This window comes from Dromiciops gliroides, chromosome 1 (assembly GCF_019393635.1).
Source record: "Dromiciops gliroides isolate mDroGli1 chromosome 1, mDroGli1.pri, whole genome shotgun sequence".
Lineage (NCBI taxonomy): Eukaryota > Metazoa > Chordata > Mammalia > Microbiotheria > Microbiotheriidae > Dromiciops > Dromiciops gliroides.
The window spans coordinates 479,073,210-479,097,572 of NC_057861.1; the positions used below are offsets into that span (position 1 = coordinate 479,073,210).

At 36.3% G+C, this 24,363-nt stretch overlaps 1 protein-coding gene across 3 annotated transcripts; it reads left to right on the top strand.

Annotated features, from left to right (window-relative positions):
- Positions 1 to 2,887: 2,887 nt before the first annotated feature.
- On the top strand, positions 2,888 to 23,985 carry NUDT12 (nudix hydrolase 12). 3 transcript variants are annotated; one of them, XM_043975726.1, is made up of 7 exons: positions 2,888 to 3,080; positions 9,506 to 9,717; positions 10,949 to 11,529; positions 12,220 to 12,387; positions 14,550 to 14,663; positions 20,435 to 20,634; positions 23,055 to 23,985. In XM_043975726.1, the coding sequence occupies exons 2-7, from the start codon at positions 9,512 to 9,514 to the stop codon at positions 23,163 to 23,165; spliced, it is 1,380 nt and encodes a 459-aa protein (XP_043831661.1). In that variant the 5' UTR covers positions 2,888 to 3,080; positions 9,506 to 9,511; the 3' UTR covers positions 23,166 to 23,985. The 3 variants fall into 3 exon arrangements, with proteins under 3 accessions (XP_043831661.1, XP_043831663.1, XP_043831662.1); XM_043975728.1 differs by lacking the exon at positions 2,888 to 3,080 and adding an exon at positions 3,223 to 3,241; XM_043975727.1 differs by lacking the exon at positions 2,888 to 3,080 and adding an exon at positions 3,544 to 3,629.
- Positions 23,986 to 24,363: the final 378 nt, after the last annotated feature.

Sequence of the window (24,363 nt, forward strand, 5' to 3'; positions counted from 1 at the left end):
TGTTGATATTACCTAGGTCATTCCCTCAGTAGCACTTTTTAAAGTTAAAACTACTTTTTAAAAATGTATATACATACATGTATATACATGTATATACATACACAGACATATACATATATGCATACATATATTGGTAACTGTGGGTAACTCTTAAAATGATGAATCAGCCTAAAACTCAGTATCATATGCTTGTAGCCCCTACTTTAACTTAGCCTTGAATATTTACTAAAACTGTGTTATTATGTAAGTCTCCACGTGGTTCCAAAGGACAAGTTATTTACAGGCAGTAACAGGTGATCAGAATTGCCAAAGTACAGCCTACCAGGGAGGTTAAAATCCAGGAGAGTAGAATGAATCTCTAATAGTACTTAATAACAAAGTACACCTCCCAAATATGTACTGTTGTTTTCTGACAAAGAAATAATAAATTCAAGGGCTAGATGGGATCTTACCTATCACTTAGTTGATCTTCATATTTTAAAGATGAACTGTGGCCCAGGGAGGTGATAAAACTGCCTGAGGTCACTCAGCAAATCAGTAAGAGAAATCCAGCCCCCTCCAACTCAGCATCTGTTTTTACCTGAGACTCAACAATAGTTACTGTAGAATTCTCTTGTCCATCATTAACACTGGGCCACTCAAACCTCACCCTCCTTAAACCAATCCAAGGACAGGAGAACTTCCAGAGGAAGACTGGCAGAACTGCTACCCTGACAAGCTCCTGGGTTGGGTATCTTGAACATGAGGCTGTGCTTACAAATTTAACATTGGCAATAGAATAAATTTCTAATTCCACTGCATTAGGGTTAAAAGAATTGGAAGTCTTTAAACTCTCTGGCAAATGTGGTCCTGGATAATCAGATTGTTGGACTATCTGTTGGCCTCAGAAAGCGGAGTCTGTATGGTTCAGAACACCTCCTGAAGGTTGAGCTCCACATACAGAGGTTACCTGGATGGCTGAAATTGTTCACAACTGTTTGCTTTTTTTGTTTGTTTGTTTTTAATGGACCTCTGGATTTATTCAGTATTACGGTCCCTGTTGCCCCTTGGTCTGTTAATCATTTGTGTCTTGCGTTGTGGTCCTTGCATTTGTAATTCTGGCTCCTAGATCTCCCTCAGCTCATAGACCCCACCCCCACCCTCATAGGCCCCCATGTCACCCCCACTCAGCAGGAAGTAGATACAGAAGAAATTATTTTAGTTCCTTTTCCCTGGGTATATGAAAAGGGGGAAGTGATGGAGGAGGCTATAAGGGTTAATAGACAACCTAAGATCTGAGCTCTAAGACCCGGACCCCAGCTCTATAAGGGGCTAATAGATAACCTATCAATTGTAGCTAAAAGGGTTAACAGATAACCCTTTTAGGTACTATTAATAAGGACTCAAGTTTAACAGGGAAACTAAGGTTTGTGTTTTTATAATAACCAAGACCGTTTGTCCCTATCAATCCTCACCATTAACAGAGACTGTAACTAGGGACCGTTAATAGCCATTAATATTCCTACATGACAGGACACTTAGAAACCAGATCTAAGTAAAGAGAGATCATAAACACAGAGACCCTCTGGCTTTGACAAGTTTAAGCATGTCTTTTTGAACATGCAAAGAAAAAGCCAAACGTGTCTTTAGGTTCACCTTCTGACGTGTAAATACCAAAAACACACCTCCAAGGAAAAAGGTACCTTCCTTGGTGGTTGTCTTACTTAGGACCCCAGGAATTCCAAATTAGGATAAGACCTCTTATGTACCCCCTTAAGGTGGAGATTAAGATAATGAGGAGATAACCTACTTTTTCTTACTATAAATATAACCAGCTTTCTTTCCCCTATTCGAGATACCTTTTCTTTTCTACAATGGTATTCTCCCTGTGGCCTCACAGTATTTTAATAAAACTTAGGAAACTGAGTCACTGAGTCTCGTAATTCTTTTGGGACACCTCACGATCAATTTGATCAATTAAATCCATCCCTATTACTACATCTCTATAATGGACAGAATGTACTTGAAGTAAGGAAGACCCCACTTCAAATCTTGCCCCAGCCATTTTCTAGCTAACCTGTCTGAGTTTCATTACCTGTAAAATTTGGGATAAAAATAGCACCTATTTCAAAGGAATGTTAATGGGATTAAATGAGATAAAAGGCGTAAAGCACTTTGCAAACACTAAAGAATCATAAATGCTAGTTACTAAGAAAGTAGATTGCATAATAAACCATTTCAAATTCAGCTGTTGCTGTGTTTGGTTCTACTTGTTTTTTAAAATGCTTTTTTCTTAGTGGAGGCAGGAAAGGCAGGGTTTTGGGGGAGAGGGGGAGAGACATGCTTAAGGCATGAAATTACTTAATAGCTAGCATTTATAAAGGACTCTAAGGTTTCCACAGCACTTTCACATATATTATCTCCTTTGATCTTCACAACAACCGTGAGAGGGGGAAAAAAAGTATGCAGCACATACTTTTAAGTTTAATCTGCACCAACATTTTCTCTATCACTTCAACCACCACCACAAACAGCAAAACAAACCACACGCTCATCTGTGGAGTTTGTCTGAGTTAGCCAACTTCCCAAGGTGTAAGTATTAACACTAAAATCTCAGAGGAGCTGTTATGAGGTGCATTTGAACAAATTCTGCATTTCTCTTAAAGAGGTTAAGTGACTTGCCTTCCTCACACAGCCAGGAAATGCCTGAAGCTGGAATCTTCCGGACTCCAAAGACAGGATTCTGTCCCTTGGGCCACCTATTTTCCGGAAAGCACTTCCTCAGAAGTATCAACTTAATGTTGGTGACAAGTCCCACTCAGGTGGGCTAAAATCCCTGCCCTCCTCGCAACCTATCTGTTTACAAACTACATCTCCCATAAGGCTGTGCACAGACTAAGCGCCCCGAGATCGGAAGTAGCCAGGGGCTTCCTCCGGGACCAGGAACAGTGGAAGAGACACTCTTCCCCTCCCTTGGGCTACGTTCCTGCTGCAGCCGCTCAGGTCGCCTTAGGGTGGGGTAGGCTTCCCCTGCAGTCGCGGCTGGTCGGCGCCCACTTTTGCGAACTCTCTGGCTGCCCCTGGCTCTGCGCTGAGTCACGGTGGGTGGCCCAGCGGGGCGGGTGCGCATGCGCGGGGGGCCTGAGGCCTGAGGCGCCCCCCGAAGCCGGAGGGAGGGCTCGGCCTGGGGGCGGTTACGGCCGAGTCTGTGCGGTATGGGATAAAACCAGGACTAACGACTAGAGTCCTTGCTGCCCTGAAGGTGTTACAAGATAATCCCTCGGGGGCGGGGGGTGGGGGGGTAGGGGGTGGGGGTGGGGGGCGGCAAGCAAAGGAACTCCATTTTAAAGTACCCTGAACCCCTAGGGATTTAGGGGCTCCTGGGTCCTTGTGAGGGCCCAAGGAGAGGAGGGGGTTCCGAGGCCTTGGGTCAATTAGACCTCTGGCTGATGCCCATTCCTGGAGGGAAGGAGTTAACTGACCCGGGGGGTGGGGGGGAGACCCCAATCTCTCCTCCCAGGCTCCCCCAAGCCCTTTAAATCCCCCTCTTGATTTCAGACAACACCAAGGGAAAAAAAAAAAAAGGAAACCATGCAAGGAAACCACCCTTCTGGATAAACTGCTGGCCCCTCAGTCAACAAGCATTTGCTGTAAGCGCCTACTATGTGCCAGGCACTGTCCTCAGGGCTAGGGATACAAAGAAAGGCCAAAGACAGCCCTCCATCTCCCAGGACACAACATGTGAAAGACTTTAATCATTCCCTGCCACCCCACTCCTCCTCCCCACCCCACCCCCTTGTTGTTGAGCCTAAGGTAGCTGATTCAGGAATGGGGGCTGGGGTATGGTTTGGTGTAAGCTTATCCTAAGAAAGAACTAGGTTGTGGTTTTACTGGGCAGAAATTGTAAGGAAGAAATGTAAGGGCATACATAAATGTTGAGGTGCAAAGCAGAGTACTGTAGTACAAGACCGTATAGCATTTAGGCATGAGAGGAGACCGGTTTTGAATCCTACTTCCAATACTGTCTACCCTTGACAAGATAGACAGATAGACGAGACTTCTCCAAGCCTCAGTTTCCTGATCTGTAAAATGGGGATAGACATTTCTGTTGAACTTATTTCACAAAATTGTTGTGAATTTCAAATGATATACACAGTGCGTAAACTTTTAAATTATAATATATTTTATTTCTGGAGAGGCAGTATGGTATTGTCAAAAGAATTCTGGACTTTGAGTCATGAGATGCCAAAGTTCAAATTACTGCTTTGAACAACATAGAAAGCCACTTGACCTATCCGAGCTAGTTTCCTCATTTGTACAGTATTGATGATAATACTTTCGATGTCTGTTCAGATTGTTGTGAGGAGTGTAATGTATAAAGCTTAAAGTATCACCTAAATGTTAAATATTAATATAAAGGAGAGATCAGGGTTGAGATAGGGTAGTCCATCTGATACTTCTTGGACAAAATGAATTCTGAACTTCAAGAATTAAAAAACTAGAATCACATACTTAGTGAATTTCAGAGTTAAAGGGACCTTCATTGGTCATCTAGCTTTTACATCCCACACCTGAAAAAGAATCCCTTTGACAACATTCCTGTCAAGTGATCTCCAACCTTTCTTTGGAGACCTTTAAATAGGGTGAATATACTAGGTTCCAAGCCTCTTCCACGTTTAGACAGCTTAATTCTAATTTGCATGTAGAGAATATTGAGATGATAACTTGTGCCAAGACAGACATTAGAACATTTTGTGCAAACAATAGTAAAAGATTGGCTTGCTTGGCAGAAATAAAAAGATGAAATTGGAGAAGTAAGGTAATATGGTTCGATGGATTCCCTTCATTAAAAAAAGGTGAAGTTACATTATATATTAAAGACAATGGGGAACCAGAGTAGATTTTCAAGATATTTTTAATAAAAACAGCACATTGCTTTGCACATGGTAAACTCTTTACTACTTCATTAATTGTCTTGAAAATTATTCAGGCAGTTATCCCCTGACAGCATGAGTATAAATTTGAGAGAAAAAAGATGTGCAAAATTGAGGAATCAGTAACGAGAATCAATTAGGATAATGGCTCTGAAAACAGATTTTAAAAGTTTTACAGAAGCAGAAATGGTTGAATTTAGTTTTGTATAAGTAAGCTACATGGTCCTTCTGCCTTGCATTTCTTTTTAGTATTATTTTATATATTGTAACCAAAGTCCCCTAATAGCACAAAACTGTAGCCTTACAAACTTTAGGTCGTTATTTGAGACAAAACATTTTTGATCTTTGGTGACATCAAGTTTTCTGATTATCTGTCTACCATCACCATATCGATTTTATGTAATTATCCACCTAAAACATTGTTGTACTAACTGTAGTGTGAGACCAGTTAAAAGTGATTGCCTAAAAATAGTCCCTGATTTATAAATAGATTGTTACTCCAAATAGTAGTCAGTTTAGAAATAGGAACTCGTTTCTACATAGAAATACTGCTAATAAAAAGGATACTGATGATAGTCATAATTCACATTTATGTAGTCCCTTTACATTTATAAGTGGTTCCTTTCAAAAAAGACCCAATTCAGCCCAAATTTTTCTGAAATTGAGACAGTATGAAATAATGAATGGAGTCTTGGGTTCAGATCTTCTCTGATGCTAGGTGTGACTGGAAAACCATGTGTCTTGAGTAACTACCATGTCTCATCTTGGAAATTATAGTTTGCTTTGCTTTGGTGGAATGAGTTATTTATGCTGACAAAATCAGAGATTCTTCTATAGTCATGTTTCCACCAAAACCTTCATTTGATCTTGCCATACCATCAAGCCATCAACACATTTCTTCCCTTTCATTGCTGAACATAAAGGAAAAAAGCCTTCTACACTAGCTGTTTCCTCACTTTCCACCCCTTTACTTACAACATAGCTTCCTTTTATTGTTTGTACTTCATTCTCAGAAAGGACCATAAGGTTGGAGTGATGTCATGACTTGCAGTGAATTGAAGTGAGGGAGAGCTGTGCAAAGTCACCAACCTCACTCTCTCCTCCAGAGCCATCTGGGTCCAGTGGCAAGATATACATCAGAATAACTAGAGATGGCCCCAGATGTTGGGGTTAAGTGACTTGCCCAGGATCACAGTGTCTGAGGTCAATTTTTAACTCAGATCCTCCCAAATTCAGGGCCAGTGCTCTATTCACTGCACCACCTAGCTGCCCAGCTTCCTCTTACTCACCAGTGGACAAAAACTAATCTCTACAGAATTACCAATCATTCATTTGCTACATCCATTAGCCTTTTCCCAGTATCCTCCTTGACTTATCTACAGCCTTTGTCATTGTTAACCATCCCTTCCTCCCAGCTAATCTCCCTGTGTTTTCATGCCTGATCTCTTCTTGCTTGTCTGACTGTTCCTCAGGATTCTCATTTATCTACATACTGTATCCATGGATGTCTCCCGGGTGTCTGCTCTGGGCCTTTTTCTCTCCCTTTACTTTCTTGGTGATCTCATCAGCTCCCAGGGATTTAGTTATATCAGGGTTCAAGTCCTACTGCTTGACATATAATGTTGGTCACTTAACCTGCGTGTGTGTGTGTGTGTGTGTGTGTGTACATGTGTACACACACACATACATACACACAGAGTATACCAGCATAAGCAATATTGATTCATGTACATATCTCAAAGTGAGGATGGATAGAACTCATAGTTACAAAATTCTGTAAAGCAAAATGATAACCTTATAGACATACTAAGGAGTCAGAGAGACTGTAAGTCAAACACTAAATCACATTATATGTAACCAGCCTTACAATGTCATGGACAAATCACTTAACCTTTTTGAGTCTCAATTACTCAATATGAAAAATAAAGAAGCTGACCTGGATTAACCATAAGGGTCCCTTCCAGTTCTAAAGTTGTGATCCTCTTACACACTCTATCCAGCTACTCATATATATTTTGCATTATACATTAAATAACTACCTTATGTTTACATGTACATACATATGCACACGCATACAGACTTTCATTTTAGTCTGACTTTGTGATTTCCCTGATGTAGAGGAAGTTTCTTCAACTAATGCATATTAGTAACTTCTTCAATTTAGAGCCTTTGAGTGTTCCTGGGAATACTGAGAGATAAGGTAATGTGTTAGAGATGGAGTTTGAATCTAATTCTTCCAAACTCCAAGACTTGTTCTTTATCTACCATGCTATGCTGCCTCTCTGAATTTATATAGTGCTCTACAAGTCACTGTTATATGTTGTTATATGACTTAGAACAACTAGGTGCTGTTATTATCCTGTTGTCCTGTTTTTGTAGATGAGGAAAGAGAGGTTCAAAGAGCAATTTAAATTTTCGTTAAGAGGCCATAAAGGCTATAAAAAGAAAGTCCACTATCAACAACAATTTAGTACTGAATACTGTGTTCTTATAATTCCAAAGAAGAAAAATGACATTATATCTCCCTCTCTTCCTTGCAGAGGTCAGGAATTATGGATGTTGAACAGTTCGGGTACTGTCAGAAATTAATGGTGTTGATTAATTATGCTGAGCTTCTTTTCCCCTCTTTTAATTTTTTGTTATGAAAACATGGGTGGAGGAGGAAAAAATGTATTGGGAAATGAAAATGACGTAAAAATAAAATATATCAATAAATTAATTTTAAAAGTCCAAAGGATGAAAAATAGAATACTTTTTATCATAGAGGTTGGAAGCAGTTTTCTTTTTAATTAAAACGGAAATATGGTATTTTAAAAATGTAATGGTTTAGGAGCACCAGGGTTTGGATGCTTTGTATTTGAAGTGTTTACTAAACTGTAAAGCATGACATAACAGAGAATTTCTCATTAGCAAGAGAGTGAACCTTGTAACTTCAGAAGTTTTTTTTCCCTCAAACATAAAATCTCTCTGACTAGAACACTTCAGACAGTAGCTGCCCCACACTTCCTTTTTCTTTTATTTCTTTTTAAATGGATTTTTATTGATATATTTTTACATCACTTAGATTTCTCCCTGTGTCCCTTCTCCTTTTCCCAGAGAAGCTACCCATATAAGAATTGAAGAAGAAAGATGGAGAGGAAACAGCAAAACAAATCAGTGCACTGAAAAAAATACATTATGTCCAATGTCACACAGGTCCCTCAATACTTCTCTAAATAGTCCAGCAAAACAAATTCCCACATTAGCGACATCCAAAACTGTGTGCCTCTGTCTGCATTTTATGTTCATTCCTTCTGTCAGGAAGTAAATGGCTTCATTCTTTTAGACTTGTAGTTTATCTTGGCTTTGATTAGAGTCTCAAAAGTTTCAAAGTTACCTTTCTCTGTAATGTCATTATCACTATCTAAACTGTCTCCTATACCCCAGCACAATGTCTGCAAAGGAGCTTGAGGAGTTATCTTCTCATAATTTTTATTTGTGGTCCAGTTTATTCTTTACAGTTTTGTCACACTCATTTTCAGTTTTGTGATTATTTCTGTCTTTTGTTGTTGTTGCATATATTTTTGTTTTTGTTTTTTTTCTGGCTCTGTCTCATTTTGCATCAGTTCAAGTAATGTATGTTCCTCTGAACTCTGACCTCAGCACGTTCTGCTCATGGACCACCCTCAAGTTCAGTAAACCAGTAGACTTGAATGATGCTAGCCAATTAGCTTTGAGCAGTGTGTAAGGGCCGTTTCTCCTCCTGACACAGAGAAAGCTTCCACTCACAGTTAGGCTCCCTGATGAGCTCGTTTGAGAAGGACTTGGAGGAAGAAGGTGGCCAGGCTGATCTCTAGGCTAAATAGGCCTTTTTTTTAACTTTCTGAGCCAAGTGTTCTCTCTTTACTAATATTTGATATACTTTATTAAATGCTTAATGCCCCAAAACTGGTGTCCTTGTTGATATCCTTCTCCTGCTATGGCTAAGTAAATCTCTTTTTGTTAACTGTTGAATGACCTACTAGTCTCATTTTGTTCAAGTTTCAAACCAAAACTATCTAGTGACTGGCCTGAGTTCAGGACTAATCCAGAACATCATTTTTATTCACAGATTATTTCTAGTAATTATTTCCAAAAACTACATCATACTATCATAAATATGCAACTTTTGTAAGGACTAGGAACTCTTTGGGTTCCACATGCATGTTCATTTCTTACAGTAAACCTGGTTTTCACATAAGTCTCTTGATGTTGTGATTGCCTGTTGAAACTAGGCCCAGCACTCTATCTACTGTGTGTCACCAGCTACCTCTAAAAAGAAGGAAAACAAATGTTCTTGTGATTCATGATCATGTAAGCAATTTAAATGCAAAAAATGTATCCCACCAAAGGGCTGTAAATGTTAGACTTCCAGATTTCAGTTTTATTAAAGACAAGAACCATATATCTACTATAATTCTACATATCGGTATATACTAAACGAATACTTCAGTGATTAAACTGAATTCCTCCTCTTAAAACATTTGAATGTTAATTATATTACTAATTGATGTATAGGTAACAACAATCAATTCATAATTTGACATATTTGTTTTGTTTCTTTTATTTTAAAGGAGAGAATGGCTACATTTAAAAGAAATCTCAGACAAGAACTGATTTCCCAATTTCACTCTTTAGCTGCTGAAGGAAACATCAACAAGTTACCAATAATCCTTAGTCAATATCCGTTTCTTATAAATGAAACTTCTGAAAATGGTTGGACTGCCCTAATGTATGCTGCAAGAAATGGGCATCCACATGTTGTTCAGTTTCTGTTGGAAAAGGGGTAAGCATTGTAACAAATACAATTTTGTGTTATAATAAAATAGATTGTAGCCATATTTTTAATTATGAATTGCTTATAATATCCTATCAATTCATTCATATAAAACCAGTTTTTCCATAATACTTTTAAAATTTGCTGCTATATTACTGAAAAATAAAACCAAGAAATGTTTTAGTCTAATCATTCAGAGAGAAAAAGATATTCAGAAAATTGTAATTAGAATAATAGCTTACATTTTTATAGCAACTACCTTGTCTAAAATGCTTAGCATTTTACAATTATTTTCTCATTTGAATCTCACAACAACCTTGGGCAGGAGGTGCTATAATTAACCACATTTTACAAATGAGGAAACTGAGGCAGACTGGTTAAGTGACTTTCCCAGAGTCACACAGCTAGTAAGTGTCTGAGGTCAGATTGGATCCCAGCACTTTAATGCACTGTGCCACCAAGCTGCATTCCAGTATAATAGAGGAATACTTTTCACATCCTCTCAGTTTTCTACATATAGTACCTAAGATAGAACACAACTTTTAAAAAAAGTGTTCTGGAATATATGCTGAAATTTTTCAAATTTTCTGAGTTGCTTTCTTTGGAACAATCCTTAATCAGTCAACAGACTTATTAAGTGCCTGATATATGCCAGATATTTTGCTGGTGACTGGAGATACAAAGATAAAAATGAAATCCCTGCCCATATACATTTAGGTATATTCAAAGTAAATACAACATCATTTCAAGCGTAGAAAAACTAACAACCAGTCAGGGAATTCCTCATGTAGGACATGATGATGGAACTCAGCTTTAAAGGGAACTGTAGATTCTAAGAAGCACAGGTAAGGAAGGAATGAATGCATTCCAGGTAGGCAGGATATCCTATGCATAGGTGCAGAGCTGGGAATTGGGATGTGGAGTTGATATAAGACCTGGAGGTAATGGAGCAGACAAAAATTAAACATGCTCATGTAAATCTTTGTGGAATTCTGGAGCAAAATACAAAGGAATACTTACACTCTAAGCAATTCTCAGGAAAATTATAAGTATATAATATTTCAAAGTTTTATTCATAGGTTAATGCTTTTTAAAATTTTCCCCAGTGTAGCAATTAATCTTTAATCATTAAATACATATAGAACAATGATAAGATGGACACTAAAAACTTTTTGTTGTATGAGTGGATAAAAATATTATACTTACTGTTTTCCCTCCCAATTCTTTCTCCTGTCTATAGGTGTGACAGGTCCATTGTCAATAGATCAAACCAGACTGCACTGGATATTGCTAAGTTCTGGGGCTATAAGCATGTAGCCACCTTACTGTCTAAAGCCATGGGTGTACAGAAACAATTTTTCCTGCTCAATAAAGTGGAGGAATATGAAAATTACTTTAGCAGGACACTCCTAGACAGGAAGAGCGAGAAAAGAACAAATTTGATGTGGCTATCAATTAAACAAACCCATCCAGACACAGTCTATATCCTTTTCTCAGATTTAAGTCCATTGGTTACGTTGACTGGCCAACAGCCAGAAGTGAGGCTTTGTCGTTTAAACTACATACATATAAAAGATTACTTAACCAATCCTGATGATGTCATCCTAGTTTTTCTTGGGGTAGAACTTGGAATTAAGAAAGAATTAACTAGCAATATAAATGGGGAATACACAAAAGAGGATGAGGAGGATGGGTTAGTTGCTTGGTTTGCCCTTGGTATTGATGCCATCTCTGCTGAAGGGTTTAAACAAAGACATGAAGACTGTTACTTCCTTCATCCTCCAATGCCTGCTCTCCTACAGTTGAAAGAAAAAGAAGCTGGTAAGATGCAAATTTTGCCTCATCACTTGGGGTGATTGATCTGGTTATTAGAAGAAAACAGGGTTAAATTACTCTGCAGCACCTAAGAAGGGATTGTGTATAAGCAATGTGCATCATTTGTGCATGGCAGTGACATAAGAAAACCTTTATTAAAGGTTTCCTAGATATATGAATTAATTGAAATAGACATTTAGTTATTTCTGCCTTGGATAGCCAAAAAAGGTTTTTATGTGATTAACTTCAGGTAGGTTCTGTGTCCATGTTACTCACCAGAGTCATTTGTTTTTACAAAGATTATACAAAAGTTGAGTATTTGTAATTTGGAAACTGTTTATATAGTAGAACCTATATCAATTTCAGGTCATTATTATATAGATAAAGGTGTATTGGTCAAGTAATGTTTCCTGAAATGTAAAAATTACATAAAATAAAAATGTTGTGTGTTATGGTTAGCCTATGAAGTTGTGAGTACCATTCGCTTAGCACTAGGGCTACAAGAAGGTTCAGTTAGGTCAAAATGAAGATAAGGTCTAATTTTCTTTCATTATGTTTATTTGAGAAAGAAGTTAACTTAAGTGAGAAAATGCAGACCAAAAAAGGCCATATTGGCTTTATATTAGCCATAGGAATGTTTTTGTCCTTTAGAAATGCTTTATAATTTCCCTAACGATGAGTACTTATTTCTTTAAGGGGTAGTAGCTCAAGCAAGATCTGTTCTTGCCTGGCATAGCCGATATAAGTTTTGTCCAACATGTGGAAGTGCAACTAAAATTGAAGAAGGTGGCTATAAAAGAGTATGTTTAAAAGAAGACTGCCCCAGCCTTCAAGGAGTTCACAATACATCTTACCCAAGAGTTGGTAAGTCTTTCTTCTTAAATTAAATTTTTGAATACTCCCTTTGCAGAAGTGTGAGGGATTATGAATGTGAAATATTGTATATGCTGCTAGACATAATTGATATATTTATTGATGTTACTGTTATGCTTCTTTTTGCCTTTTTAATTTGTTTTACAAAGTTTGGATGGGGTAGAGAGATATATTGGAAAATATAGGTGATGTAAAACAAAGTGTATCATTAAAAATAAGATTAAAAACACGTTGGCTAATTAATATCATTATAAGAATGAATCATCCAATTAGCCAGGTTTACCCCTTTTGGATTGTATCTTAGAATGTTAGAACAGGAATAAATGTCAAAAACCATCTGGCCCTTTCTCCCCAATTTAAAGATGAAGAAATTGAAGCACAGACATAAATGTTAAGTGACTTCATTTACAGGCTTGTTAATGTCAGAAAGCCAAGACCAGTATACTTCTTACTCCCATTACTCTATCTTTAACCACACAGTAGTATGTAGGATGTAAGAGTTTTACCAGTAGTATGTAGGATCTCTTACTGAGCCAGGTAATTTCTGATAGCACCCTTTAAGGAGGGAAAGATGGGAAATTTAAGTGCCAAATCTTTAACTTACCCATGTGAGTTAAAGACCTTTCTAAAAAAGGTATGTATTTCTCTGCCAAATTAAACAGATGATACTAAACATAATTTAACTTTTTCTTATTGACTTAAGATGATCATTATGAACTAACAGTTATTATGAAATAACTAACAGTTACTATATTGTGCCAAAATAGGATGATGTCATCTGGGTCTGTTGAGGTATGTGTTTACTTGTACACTAAATGACCCCCCACTGCTGTACTTTTTGAGTTCTTACATCTGAAGCAATATGGTATAGTAGATAGAGGGCTGCAGCCTTGCAATCAGGAAGACCTTGTTTCAAGTACTCTCTCAGACATATACTATCTCAGTGACCCTAGGAAAATCACTTAACTTGTTAGTGCTCCCAGACAACTCTATAAGGCTATAAGTTTCATATAAGTACCAACCTGTAACAGTAGTACCTCTTCATATGGTAGTACTTGGAAAATCACAAGTCTAGTCTCTATCTCTATCCATCACCTATAGCATTTCTGCTTCTTTTGTTGTTATCTAACTGCCAACTATTACTTCTTGCTGCTATCAGTGTACCTCTTGCTAACAATTCCTTCTCTTCTTCCTAATTTGCTACTTCCAATCTGTTTTCGATTTGGAAAGCAGCTCAAAGCTTGGTAGAATTGTAAATAAAATGAAAAAAAAAAACAAAAGAAATAGAAATATTTTTAAAACAATTGTTCTCCATGAAAACTTGGGTAAATGTGCATGAGCAAATGAACAAGCTTTAGGAATTTCTTTAAAATTCTTTATTTTGACTCCTGAAAAGGTTTTTTCCTTTACTTGCTGGTTAGCTGTGGAGTTTTCTGAAGTTTAGTTCTAGGATAGATGAGGTGTATTTTTTAAAATACTTTTAAAATGTTTTAAATGACAAATAGGGGCAGCTAGATGGCGCAGTGGTTAAAGCACCGGCCCTGGATTCAGGAGTACCTGAGTTCAAATCCGGCCTCAGACACTTAACACTTACTAGCTGTGTGACCCTGGGCAAGTCACTTAACCCCCATTGCCCCGCAAAAAAAAAAAAAAAAAAAAAAAGACAAATAAATGTAATGTTATATCATATTAGATTTTAAAGACTACTTTTACTTTATTGATGTTTCCTAAACCCTTATCAACCCCTAGAGAGTCCTCTGCCAAACCCTTATATCACATATGCTAGAAAAAGTTTGTTTCTAGAATCTTCTAGTTTCTAGTGACTATATAGACAGCATGACATAGTGGGTAGAGTGCTGGACTTAGAGTCAGGAAGCCGTGGGTTCAAATCCCATCTCTGGTACTTATCAATTGAGTAACCATGGACACGCCTCTTCAACTCAGAGCTTCAATTTCTTCATCTGTAAAATGGCCATTATATTATCTCAGTAATGTGGTGAGACTCCAGTGAGATAGCGTGTGCTACATTTTTTACAGACTTTAAAGCACCTCATATATGTCAGTTACTATTCTTGGAATCATCCTACTATGCAGAGGCACCTTTTTTAATGATTGTGAAAATGTCTTCCTAAGATTTCATTTATTGATTCTAGATCCAGTAGTAATCATGCAAGTTCTTCATCCTGATGGGAACAGGTGCCTTTTAGGCAGGCAGAAAAGATTCCCCCCTGGTATGTTTACATGCCTTGCTGGATTCGTCGAACCTGGTAAGACTTCTAGAAAAAAATTTTTTTTTTGCAAATGAGTATAAGTATTTTTTTTGTACTGCTTAGTGAGTTTCTTAAACTCTACTTGTCACAAGATAGGATACTGGAAATATTTTTTATACTAATATATTTTAAAACTTATAACTTGTATATTTCAGTAAAATATTTTCATTTATCTCTTCAATAATTCCTATTTGAAAATTCCTGTCTTTATGTATATTGCATCTAATGATATATATTAAAAGAATAGGATATTATCATAACCAGGTTTCAAAAATACCTTCATAATCATAATCCTCTTCCTTAAACATTAATTTAATTCTATTTAGAGGTACTCTCAGATATACACTAAGATACACTCAGTAGAAAAGGTTTTGATCTGACAAAAATAAATTTGATTACTTAGAAGCACATACAATTAGGGGATTTAGATAATTTCTGAATTCATTCCTAACATTGTTTTGTAAGATCAAAATTATATATGTCAACTGCTATAAAATAGCATGGAACTCTTAAGGGTCTCTTAAAGAGTCCTCCCCATAGTACTCTTGGTTCAGTATATAGAATTTTCTTTTGCTGCTTACTCTGATGAAATGCATGCTTTTAGATCAAGTAACACTTGTACTGGTGTGCCGTTATATACCTAGTAGTTGTATACCTAAAAAGTTTTGGAAGTTAAATTATTTTTATAGGAGATCATGCTATTTTTTAAAATCTCATTGTTGCTTTTTTTGTTCAAAACAAAGTATTATTTCATAATTTCTCTTTTCTATAAACATTTTTTCATGTTGGTTTGCCTAAAATGAATTCTTTATATTCTGTCATGTACCTTCTAGCAAGTATGAAGGGGAGTTCATACCCTACAAATCTTTTCTCAGTACTTTATAATCTCATTCATTTGGGTATTCCCTCCTAGTGTGATTCATAGCCAGAGCCATACTTAGGTAGTTGTTCTCCCTTCTTCACCACGGTCTGCCAGTCTGTCAGTTATACTAGGTAAAACTGTATGACTACCCCAACTCCCACATCTGACCACAGACCACTTCTAATGTCCAGTTATTCACTCCTTTTCTGGGACGTGCTTTTCTCCACAGATATACTCTCCTGTCTGTGGTCTCCCTGCTCTTTTCCTTTTCCCAGAAGTTAGAGGAGAAGTGTCAAGGATCAGGAGTCATTAGCTGTGCCAAGTAATCATGGGCCAAACTCTCTGACATACAAGACACCCCATTGTCCTGCTACCTAACTAGAGCCACATTACTCTTTAATAATCAACACTTAGGATTACCAGCATGCACTAGGAAAGGTGGGATCCTAGGCTTCCCCACAATTAGGTAAGCCCTCTGAATTCCCTATCTGAATTCTCCCAAGAAACTAGAATTTTTAGTATGTAACACTGTCATCACATCCCATCCATTCCTTCTCATCCTATGTCCATTCCTTCCCATATATCTTCCACTGGGAGGTCCAGATCTTCTAGATCCCTTGACATTGATTAGATATCATTGGAGCATATAGACTGTCCACTGGTTATCTTTTACCTCCATACATGATGGGCCCACCTCCATCTCTAGTCATTCATCATCTGTTGATAATTCTTTAGGCTACTTCTGTGTGATTCTTCATTAGTAATGTATTATAACATATTCGTGCTCACCATGTAATTTTTCAGTTATCTTCTAGGTGATGAAAAACTTTCAATTCTTAAGAGACTGGGAATATTTATACATACATTTATTGGTTACTGTCTTGCATACCTATTTAGCTTCAATTGCTTCTCACTATATTTTCCTTTCACCCTTAAAACTATCTGAGGTCTCCCTTTCACTCCCCAGTTATAGCTTCATCCTGGGTCCAAAAGATCCTATATACTCCCAAATCACAGATAAGATCTTTCACAAACTCCTCATTAGCACTTTAAGTAGATAGACATTCATATCCTATCTACTTTCTTCCCTCATGTAGTCCAGTGTGCAGAGATCCCAACCTAAATAACTGTAACGATTGAAATGATGCCACCTGCTGGAGACTTACTATAGGAAAGTGCTGTGATGAAGTGAAGGGCTTTGAGGGCAAGACCAGGAGTTTTTTCTTTGGCGTCAGGAAGTGACGTTGGCTAGTGGGAGGAAAAAGGAAGAGACTGGTGCTCTGTCTCGCTCTTTTTCCTGAGGACACTGGTGGAGAAGGGAGCTAGAAATGCACTCTCCCTTTAATAGATAGATGAATGTAGGCCTTTCTCTCTCTCTTTACCAAATTCTTTTTCTCCTTAATAAATGCTTAAAAGCCTAACTCTTGCTAAAGCTTATAATTAATTGGCAACCACCCATTAGATATTTTAGACAGACTGGCTAGAATTTTAGCCCTTAACATCTACAAGTAAAATTAGAAAGTAACAAAAAAAAATTAGAAAGTAAAATCTAATTTTTCCAACAGTAACTACCCTGGAAGCCCTTCTTACACTCCCCCAAATCCCAATAAAAGCAAGAGAGCATACCTAGTACATTTCAGAGATGAGTCTTTTTCCTGTACAGAGGGGGAAAGTGGGAAAGCCATCTTAGAAACTGTCCAGTATCCTTGCAGACTTGGAAAAAATGGCAATATCCTCCTCTCTCTAGCCTTCCTGATGCGTCAGGTAGCTTTGCAGAACATCCTTTAATAACTCTCACTGGAACCCTTTTTCTTTATTTTTTTTTTAAATAAGAGGAAGGGGAAGATCTTTTCTCTTCCTTATCATGAATACTGATTTACTACAGTCACTCATTTCAAGATGCCTTTGCCACCAAATGTAGGAATTAAAATGGGTAGAAGAAACTGAGTAATTCTCCATATTTTAATACTCCTTGTACTCACAGAAATAGCTATCATTCACACTGTTGCAATGAATTGCCTGAATTTCGTAAGAAACCCTAAGTGGTAGTGGTCAATTTCCCCTAAGAAACTAATCATTCTGTTCCACTCACCCTTCTTCTAATACCAGTTCCTTCCTGTCGATGAGAATCAGATCCAGAAAAGAATTTCTCCTAGTGGTTTCTTCTACCTCTTGAAAGATGAAGTTAAGGCAAGTCAAAAAATTATTGACTTCTGTACTTTGGGCTCCTCAACTCCAACAATTATTTGGGTAATTGAAACCTCCTATAACTCCTATAACATGACCTTCTGACCTTGTGACAGGCAATTGATCTGTGTCCCATATTCCTTTATCTATATCTTCTTTTTGTCTAGGTGGCCTATGTGACAAAGCTACTTCTGTTCCTGTCTCCATTGATCTTTTCTCCCATGGGTCTTCCTGCAGGTTCCAGAATTTCCTGACTTGAATGTGTCTTCTTAATATATAAGGCTATCTTCCTACCAATCCCACCTCCCTATTTAACCTAGGCTTTTTCTTTTGTATAATGTATAACTATCCAAATCCTTATTCCAGTCACAGGTCATATTCCACCAAGTCATAATTACGTCTGTGCAGTCAAATTTTTCTAGGACATCTATCCCATATGGCTTGATACCAAAACTTTAGGTGTTTGTGTATAGACATTTGAGACTATGGGTTTTACACCCCCAAATTTCTCAGATTTCTGTCTCCTATAAATGTCTAGGTTCTTCTATATATACTCTTCTTATTCCTACTTCTAATACTGTGGTAGGAATATTTAGTCATCTTTCCCCTGCCAATTTTCTTTTTAAGTTTAAAGCTTTTAAAATTAGATTTCCAAGACTTTAAGGAAATTAATGTTACCAGTTTTAAAATCCAAATACCATTCCCAGATACTATTTTCTTAACTAGCTCTTCACTTCCCACTTGGCTGATAGTCTTTCTTCTAAATGTTTATCATCAGTAATTTAATAAGAAATAACCAAGTATTTAATGAAATTATGTTTCTTTCTGTCTTAGGATGCAGGTTTAAACATTCTAACAACTCCTTTATTTGCTTCTCTAAGGAGCAATTCTGAGTCATCCTTCCCTTTACCTTTAATTTCTTTTTAACTTCTAGTTTCATTGGTAGGCAAAAATATGACATGATATGATTCAATCCCTCAGGTAGTGTGTTCACTTAGGGAACCAACTGTTAATATTCATAAACAATCTAAAAATTGTGATTGTTAGCAGTTTCCCCTATTTTCCACAACTCTTATCACTATCACTGAAGAAGCAAAGGATACTGTTCAGAACTAAGGGAATATTTTAATTTTTCTTTGAATCATGGATTTCCATGGCCAGATAAGTCATCACCAAGCCCCAAGCCTACTGGTAAGGACCCTATTCATATTTACCTAGTATATTCTTCATAAAGTAAATACAGTTTCTTGCCGTGGATCAAATACAAAATGCTCTGTTTGGCATTTAAAGCCCTTTAAACCTAAGGCTCCTTCTACCTTTCAAGACTTATAATACTTTACTCCCAACACATACTCTTTGATCCAGTGACACTGGCCCCTTGGCAGTTTCATAAACAAGACACTCCATCTCTAGTCTCAGGGCCTAGAGGCATTTTCTCTGGCTGGCTCCTAGGTTTGGAACTCTCTCCCTCTTCATCTTTGCCTCCTGGGTTCTCTGGCTTCCTTTAAATCCCAACTAAAATCCCATCTTCCACAGGAAGCCTTTCCCAATCTCTCTTAATTCTAGTGCCTTCCTTGTGTTATTTCTTACTTATCCTCTATATATAGCTTGCTTTGTATACATTTGTTTGCCTGTTGTTTTTGCCTTTCTCTTGTAAGATCCTTGAGGTAAAAGAGTGTTTTTTGCTTCTTTTGTATTCTCAAAACTTAGCATAGTGCCTGGGACCTAACCGGTACTTAATTAATATTTATTGATTGAATGAAACTTTACTTAAGACCTTTTTAGCATGTACCAGCTGCCTGATTTGGGGCTCCACTTACATGGCCTTCAGTAACAAAACACTGGCATAGTACTTTGTGGAGAAAGGTGTTTTTTGGATTTTTTTGTTTTGTGTTTTTTTATTAGCATCAAAACAATTCTGTGAATGGGTGAGTCTCAGATTTGCTTATGTTCACAAAAATAATTATTCAAGTTTCTTGATTGTAAGTTCAGCATTTTATCCACTATTCCAGACTACCCCTGATTAATAGCATACTTCATATTACTATCTTTACTGACTGTTTTTGAATATATATAAAGTTATACTTTATATTTACAAGGAATGTTATATGTGTTTAATAATTTTGGTTTTTTTAAATTTTTATTTCCTATTACATATCTCAGTGGACAGTCATCTATCTAGCTTTTTTGCTCTGAGGGGAAAATTTGCAGAAATTTAGGAGGAAAAAAGTATTGTGTTTTATGGTATAAGGGTTTTCAGATATATGGTATTAGTAGTGAATGTGATAGCTAAAATGATGTGAAAATAATTATTTTCATCAGCAGTAGCTTTTGCACATGATGAAAAATGTTGTAATGAAATTAGATAAAGAATATGGGATTTCCAGACATTGAGATAACATATACTCATACATACATGTATACACACACACACACACACATATATATATATATATATATATATAGTCTATGAGAGGCTACTATCTTTAAGAAAGGAACTTTCTGTGTTACCATTTTAAATGCCTTGTGAATGGGTTGACAATTATTTTTTTCTTGAATGCCAATGTAGTTTTAGACTTCTTTTTTCCTTACTCTATAGTAGGCTACTGTAGAGAACATTCAAAGTGATTTCCTGTCTTCTGAGTAATTCAAAGTACAAAATACAATTCTTGCTTAAGGCATTTTCCTCAGCCACTTGTTCTTTGCACCATTTGATTAGGGGAGACAATAGAAGATGCTGTTCGAAGAGAAGTAGAAGAAGAAAGTGGAGTCAAAGTTGGCAGTGTTCAGTATATCTCTTGTCAGCCTTGGCCAATGCCCTCTTCCTTAATGATTGGTTGCTTGGCTGTTGCTATGTCTACAGAAATTAAAGTTGACAAGAATGAAATAGATGATGCTCGCTGGTTCACTAAAGAACAGGTAAAGTTCAATTTAATTTCCCTCTCCTCTTGATTGTTCTCTGACTGTATCGGTTTTAGAATGAAGTAGATTCAGCGAGTTGATTCAGTGTTTGTATTAATTCACATGGTTCACTGATTACATTGTAATTGTAAATTACACATAGTAGTAGAAATATGTCCACTATCAACTCATTGTTTGAAGTTCTCAATAAGTTCAGCATGTTTTTTGAGGACAAATCAACTCATTGTTTGAAGTGCCCAGTAAATACAGCACCTTTTTGAGGACAATGATTGTCTTATTTTATAAATAAGTGCCATTTCTCTGATCCTTCCTCATATTTAGTAGATTTGAAAATGCAGGAAAAATATTTTTCAGATGGGAATTAAAAGACAAATGCCATTTTCCACACATACACTTTGTGTTATCTCAAGGCTTAACAATTCAAGCTGCACATAGAACAATTCAAGTTGCGCTTGTCTATTAAGAAATAGGCATTTCAAAATTTCTGATTTATTAAAAATCAGGTTTAAAAAAGAGAACCACACTATGAAGGAACATCTCATGAAACCCTTTGAAAGTTCTAGTCCTAATACTGGTAAAATAACAGGAAATGAATTCTTCCATTTACTTTTGCACCATAAGCATTTATGCAAAAACTTTATTTAAAAAAAATAATTTTTTGAACACAGAATCATTTTCTTTGGCTCTCTGAAACTCATTTTAGATTTGCCTAAATAAATTAATTTAGAAGCAGCTGTTGTGATTTAAAATATCTTAACCTACAAAGAAATGAGCTATAATTTTCCAAAAGTTTATAGAAGAGGTTCTACTTCAGAAATTGTTGTTCAGGTTTGAAATGAAATACAGAATCACAAAACCTCAGAATGGAAAGGATCCTGAGAAGTCATTTAATCTAGCCTTTTGTCCAGCATGAATCTTTTTCATGGTCTCCTCAACAAGTATCCATTGGCCCTCAATTTACAGAATTACAAATATCAGATACCCTTTATAAGCCACTATAAAATTCCTCTCCCCATCCTTCATTCAGATCTTTATCACATTTACTGCTTATTCTTATAAGTATCTAATTGCCATGACAGTTTTCCTGTTTTCTGAACCTGATTGCTTCTCCTTGTCCCTTCAAAATATGACACTAAAACTTGGATAGAGTACTCCAGATGTGACTTGATAATTGCTTCCCTTGTTCTGGATCTTAGAATTCTGTTACTGACTGTAACATGAGATTGAGGAAGGATTTTGGCTAGCACACACTTCTGATTCATTTTGAGTGAACAACTCACTAAAAATTCCAGATCTTTTTCACAGGAATTTCTACAGTTAATTTTTGGAATATATATGTACTTTTTGCATTTATTCTCATTAAGTTTAATTTAAACAAATTGTCTTTTGTTTGAATTTTTATTATATCCATCCTGATCCTTTCATTTTATTTATTATTTGTCCTGTGCACAAATTTCAAAAGCATGCCAACTTTGGATTTGGATTCAGAAGACCTGGATTCAAATTCCATTTCTGTTCTGTACCCCTTCTCCTCTCTGTGCTTCAGTTTCCTTACCTGTAAAATGAAAGAATTATAATAAATGACTTCCCAGATCCTTTCCAGTTCTAATTCTGTACATCCTATGACCTCTAGTAATGGGCACCTCACTTCTTCATAAAGGAATCTGTTCTATTCTCAGAAAATCCTAAATAGCAACTCATATAAGATAAGGTGGTGCAGTGGATAAAGCACCAGCCCTGGATTCAGGAGGACCTGAGTTCAAATCCGGCGTCAGACACTTAACACTTACTTGTGACCCTGGGCAAATCACTTAACCCCATTTACCTCACTTAAAAAAAAAAAGAGAGAGAGTTAGCAGGACCTCGGAGGCTATCTAATACAATTTATACCTGACCACGAATCCCTTTGACCAAAATAAAAAGATTATGAAGTTCTTTCCTATATTAAGCCAAAATTACTATCCTAAAACTTTTGCAATTTCATCCCAGTTCTCATCTCTAGAGGCACTTCAGGTAAGTCTGATCCTTCTTGTATATGAAGTCCATCAAAGTTGCTATCTGTGTCCTGCTCCTACAACTGACTATCTCGAGTTCTTTTCCAGCTGACACTAAAGTAACAGTTTTGAATCCTCCATTAAAAAATACTTTCTGGATATCTTTCTTAGCATATTTTCTTTTCCAAGGATTCATTTTATAATGGATGCCTGCTTAAAGGTTTGGAAAAAACTTGAGTCACTACTGTCATAGAGCAATTAAATATTACTACTTGGTGTAATAAAATCATCATATTCCATCCAAAGATGCTGAAATTATTTAATTATTAAAAGCTCTTTGTGATACATTAAAAATGAGTGATATCATTTAAGTCTAATCTTGTTGAAATTAAAATACAGTATATTTTTGTATATGTGTTTTAGGTTATGGATGTTCTCACCAAAGGAAACCAACAGTCATTCTTTGTGCCACCAAGCAGAGCTATTGCACACCAGCTAATCAAACACTGGATTGGAATGAATTCTAACCTTTAAATTCAAGAACCTGACTTTGCAGCACATTATTTTGCTTCTGATTACCGATCGGTCTTAAGTAAATTAGAAATATTTGGTGATCTTCTGAACTGTTAAAGCACATGATCCATTGTAGCTTTCTGGAATTTTATCTATTATCCATCTTAGGAGCAGAAAACAGAATTAAGTTCTATGTAAGTCATGCAATTGCCTCTCTCTAGTGAAAGATGTTTTCCCTGTAGTAAAGAAACATGACCTTTAGGTCATAAGAATAAAGATAAAGGATTCAAAAATTAAATTCTAATCTTGGCTATTCTAACGTTTCTTTTTAGTTTTAGACATAACAATTAAAATGCATTTCATTTCTTCATCTGAGAAGTGAGAATATACTGGAGATGATTTTCATTGGGAAATAGTTTGTTTTACATTTTCATCTTTTTTTAACCTTAATATGTCTTATAGTGCCATCACATTTTCACCTAATTATTCATCAGTTGCCCCCAACACATGTACATAAAAATTATTTTTAATAGCAGAAGTTGTTATTAATATTCTGCCAGTTTAGTCTAAGCTAGTCTAGTCTAACCATTTTTTATACTAGACAAAGACTAACCAGTCTTGCTAAGGATCCCAGAATATCATGTTATCTTGCAAGAAGAGTCATTCAGAAGCATAACTGTATTGGGATATAATTCAAATCTTGAAATGAATCTTAGGGACATAGGTGTCCCCGAGGGGGTGGGGAATTCTTTATATCAAATTTGAATTGAAAACTGTTTCAAAAAGGTTATAAAATAAGTTCTTGATAAATTGGTCTATATAATAAAAAGGTACATAGGTATTTTTGTGTTATAAGATGTTTCCATTATTTGAAAAAAACACAAAAAGTATTTTTATTAAAATACACATTTCAGCTATATTTTAAAACATTCTAAAGATGCATTTATACACAAATGTATTTTAGTATATATTTGGGATATTTCATAGAATTTAGAGTTGGAAGAGACATCAGTGATAATCTCATTGAATCTCTTCATTTTACAAATAAAGAAACTAAGGCCTACAAAAGGAAAATAATATGCCCAATTTCACATAGCTAGCTAGTGGCAATCTAGGATTTGTTCTTGGACTGATTCACTGCTCTTTCCAAAATACCATTCTGCCTTCTGATGCTGCAATATTGTAATAGTGTACATTTTTACACTTTTTAATTTAGATT

Coding starts and splice junctions, on each gene's coding strand:
- NUDT12 (XM_043975726.1), top strand. CDS start 9,512: ATGGCTACATTTAAAAGAAATCTCAGACAAGAACTGATTTCCCAATTT. Junction 12,388..14,549: donor TACATCTTACCCAAGAGTTG/GTAAGTCTTTCT, acceptor TATTGATTCTAG/ATCCAGTAGTAATCATGCAA. Junction 20,635..23,054: donor GCTGGTTCACTAAAGAACAG/GTAAAGTTCAAT, acceptor TATGTGTTTTAG/GTTATGGATGTTCTCACCAA.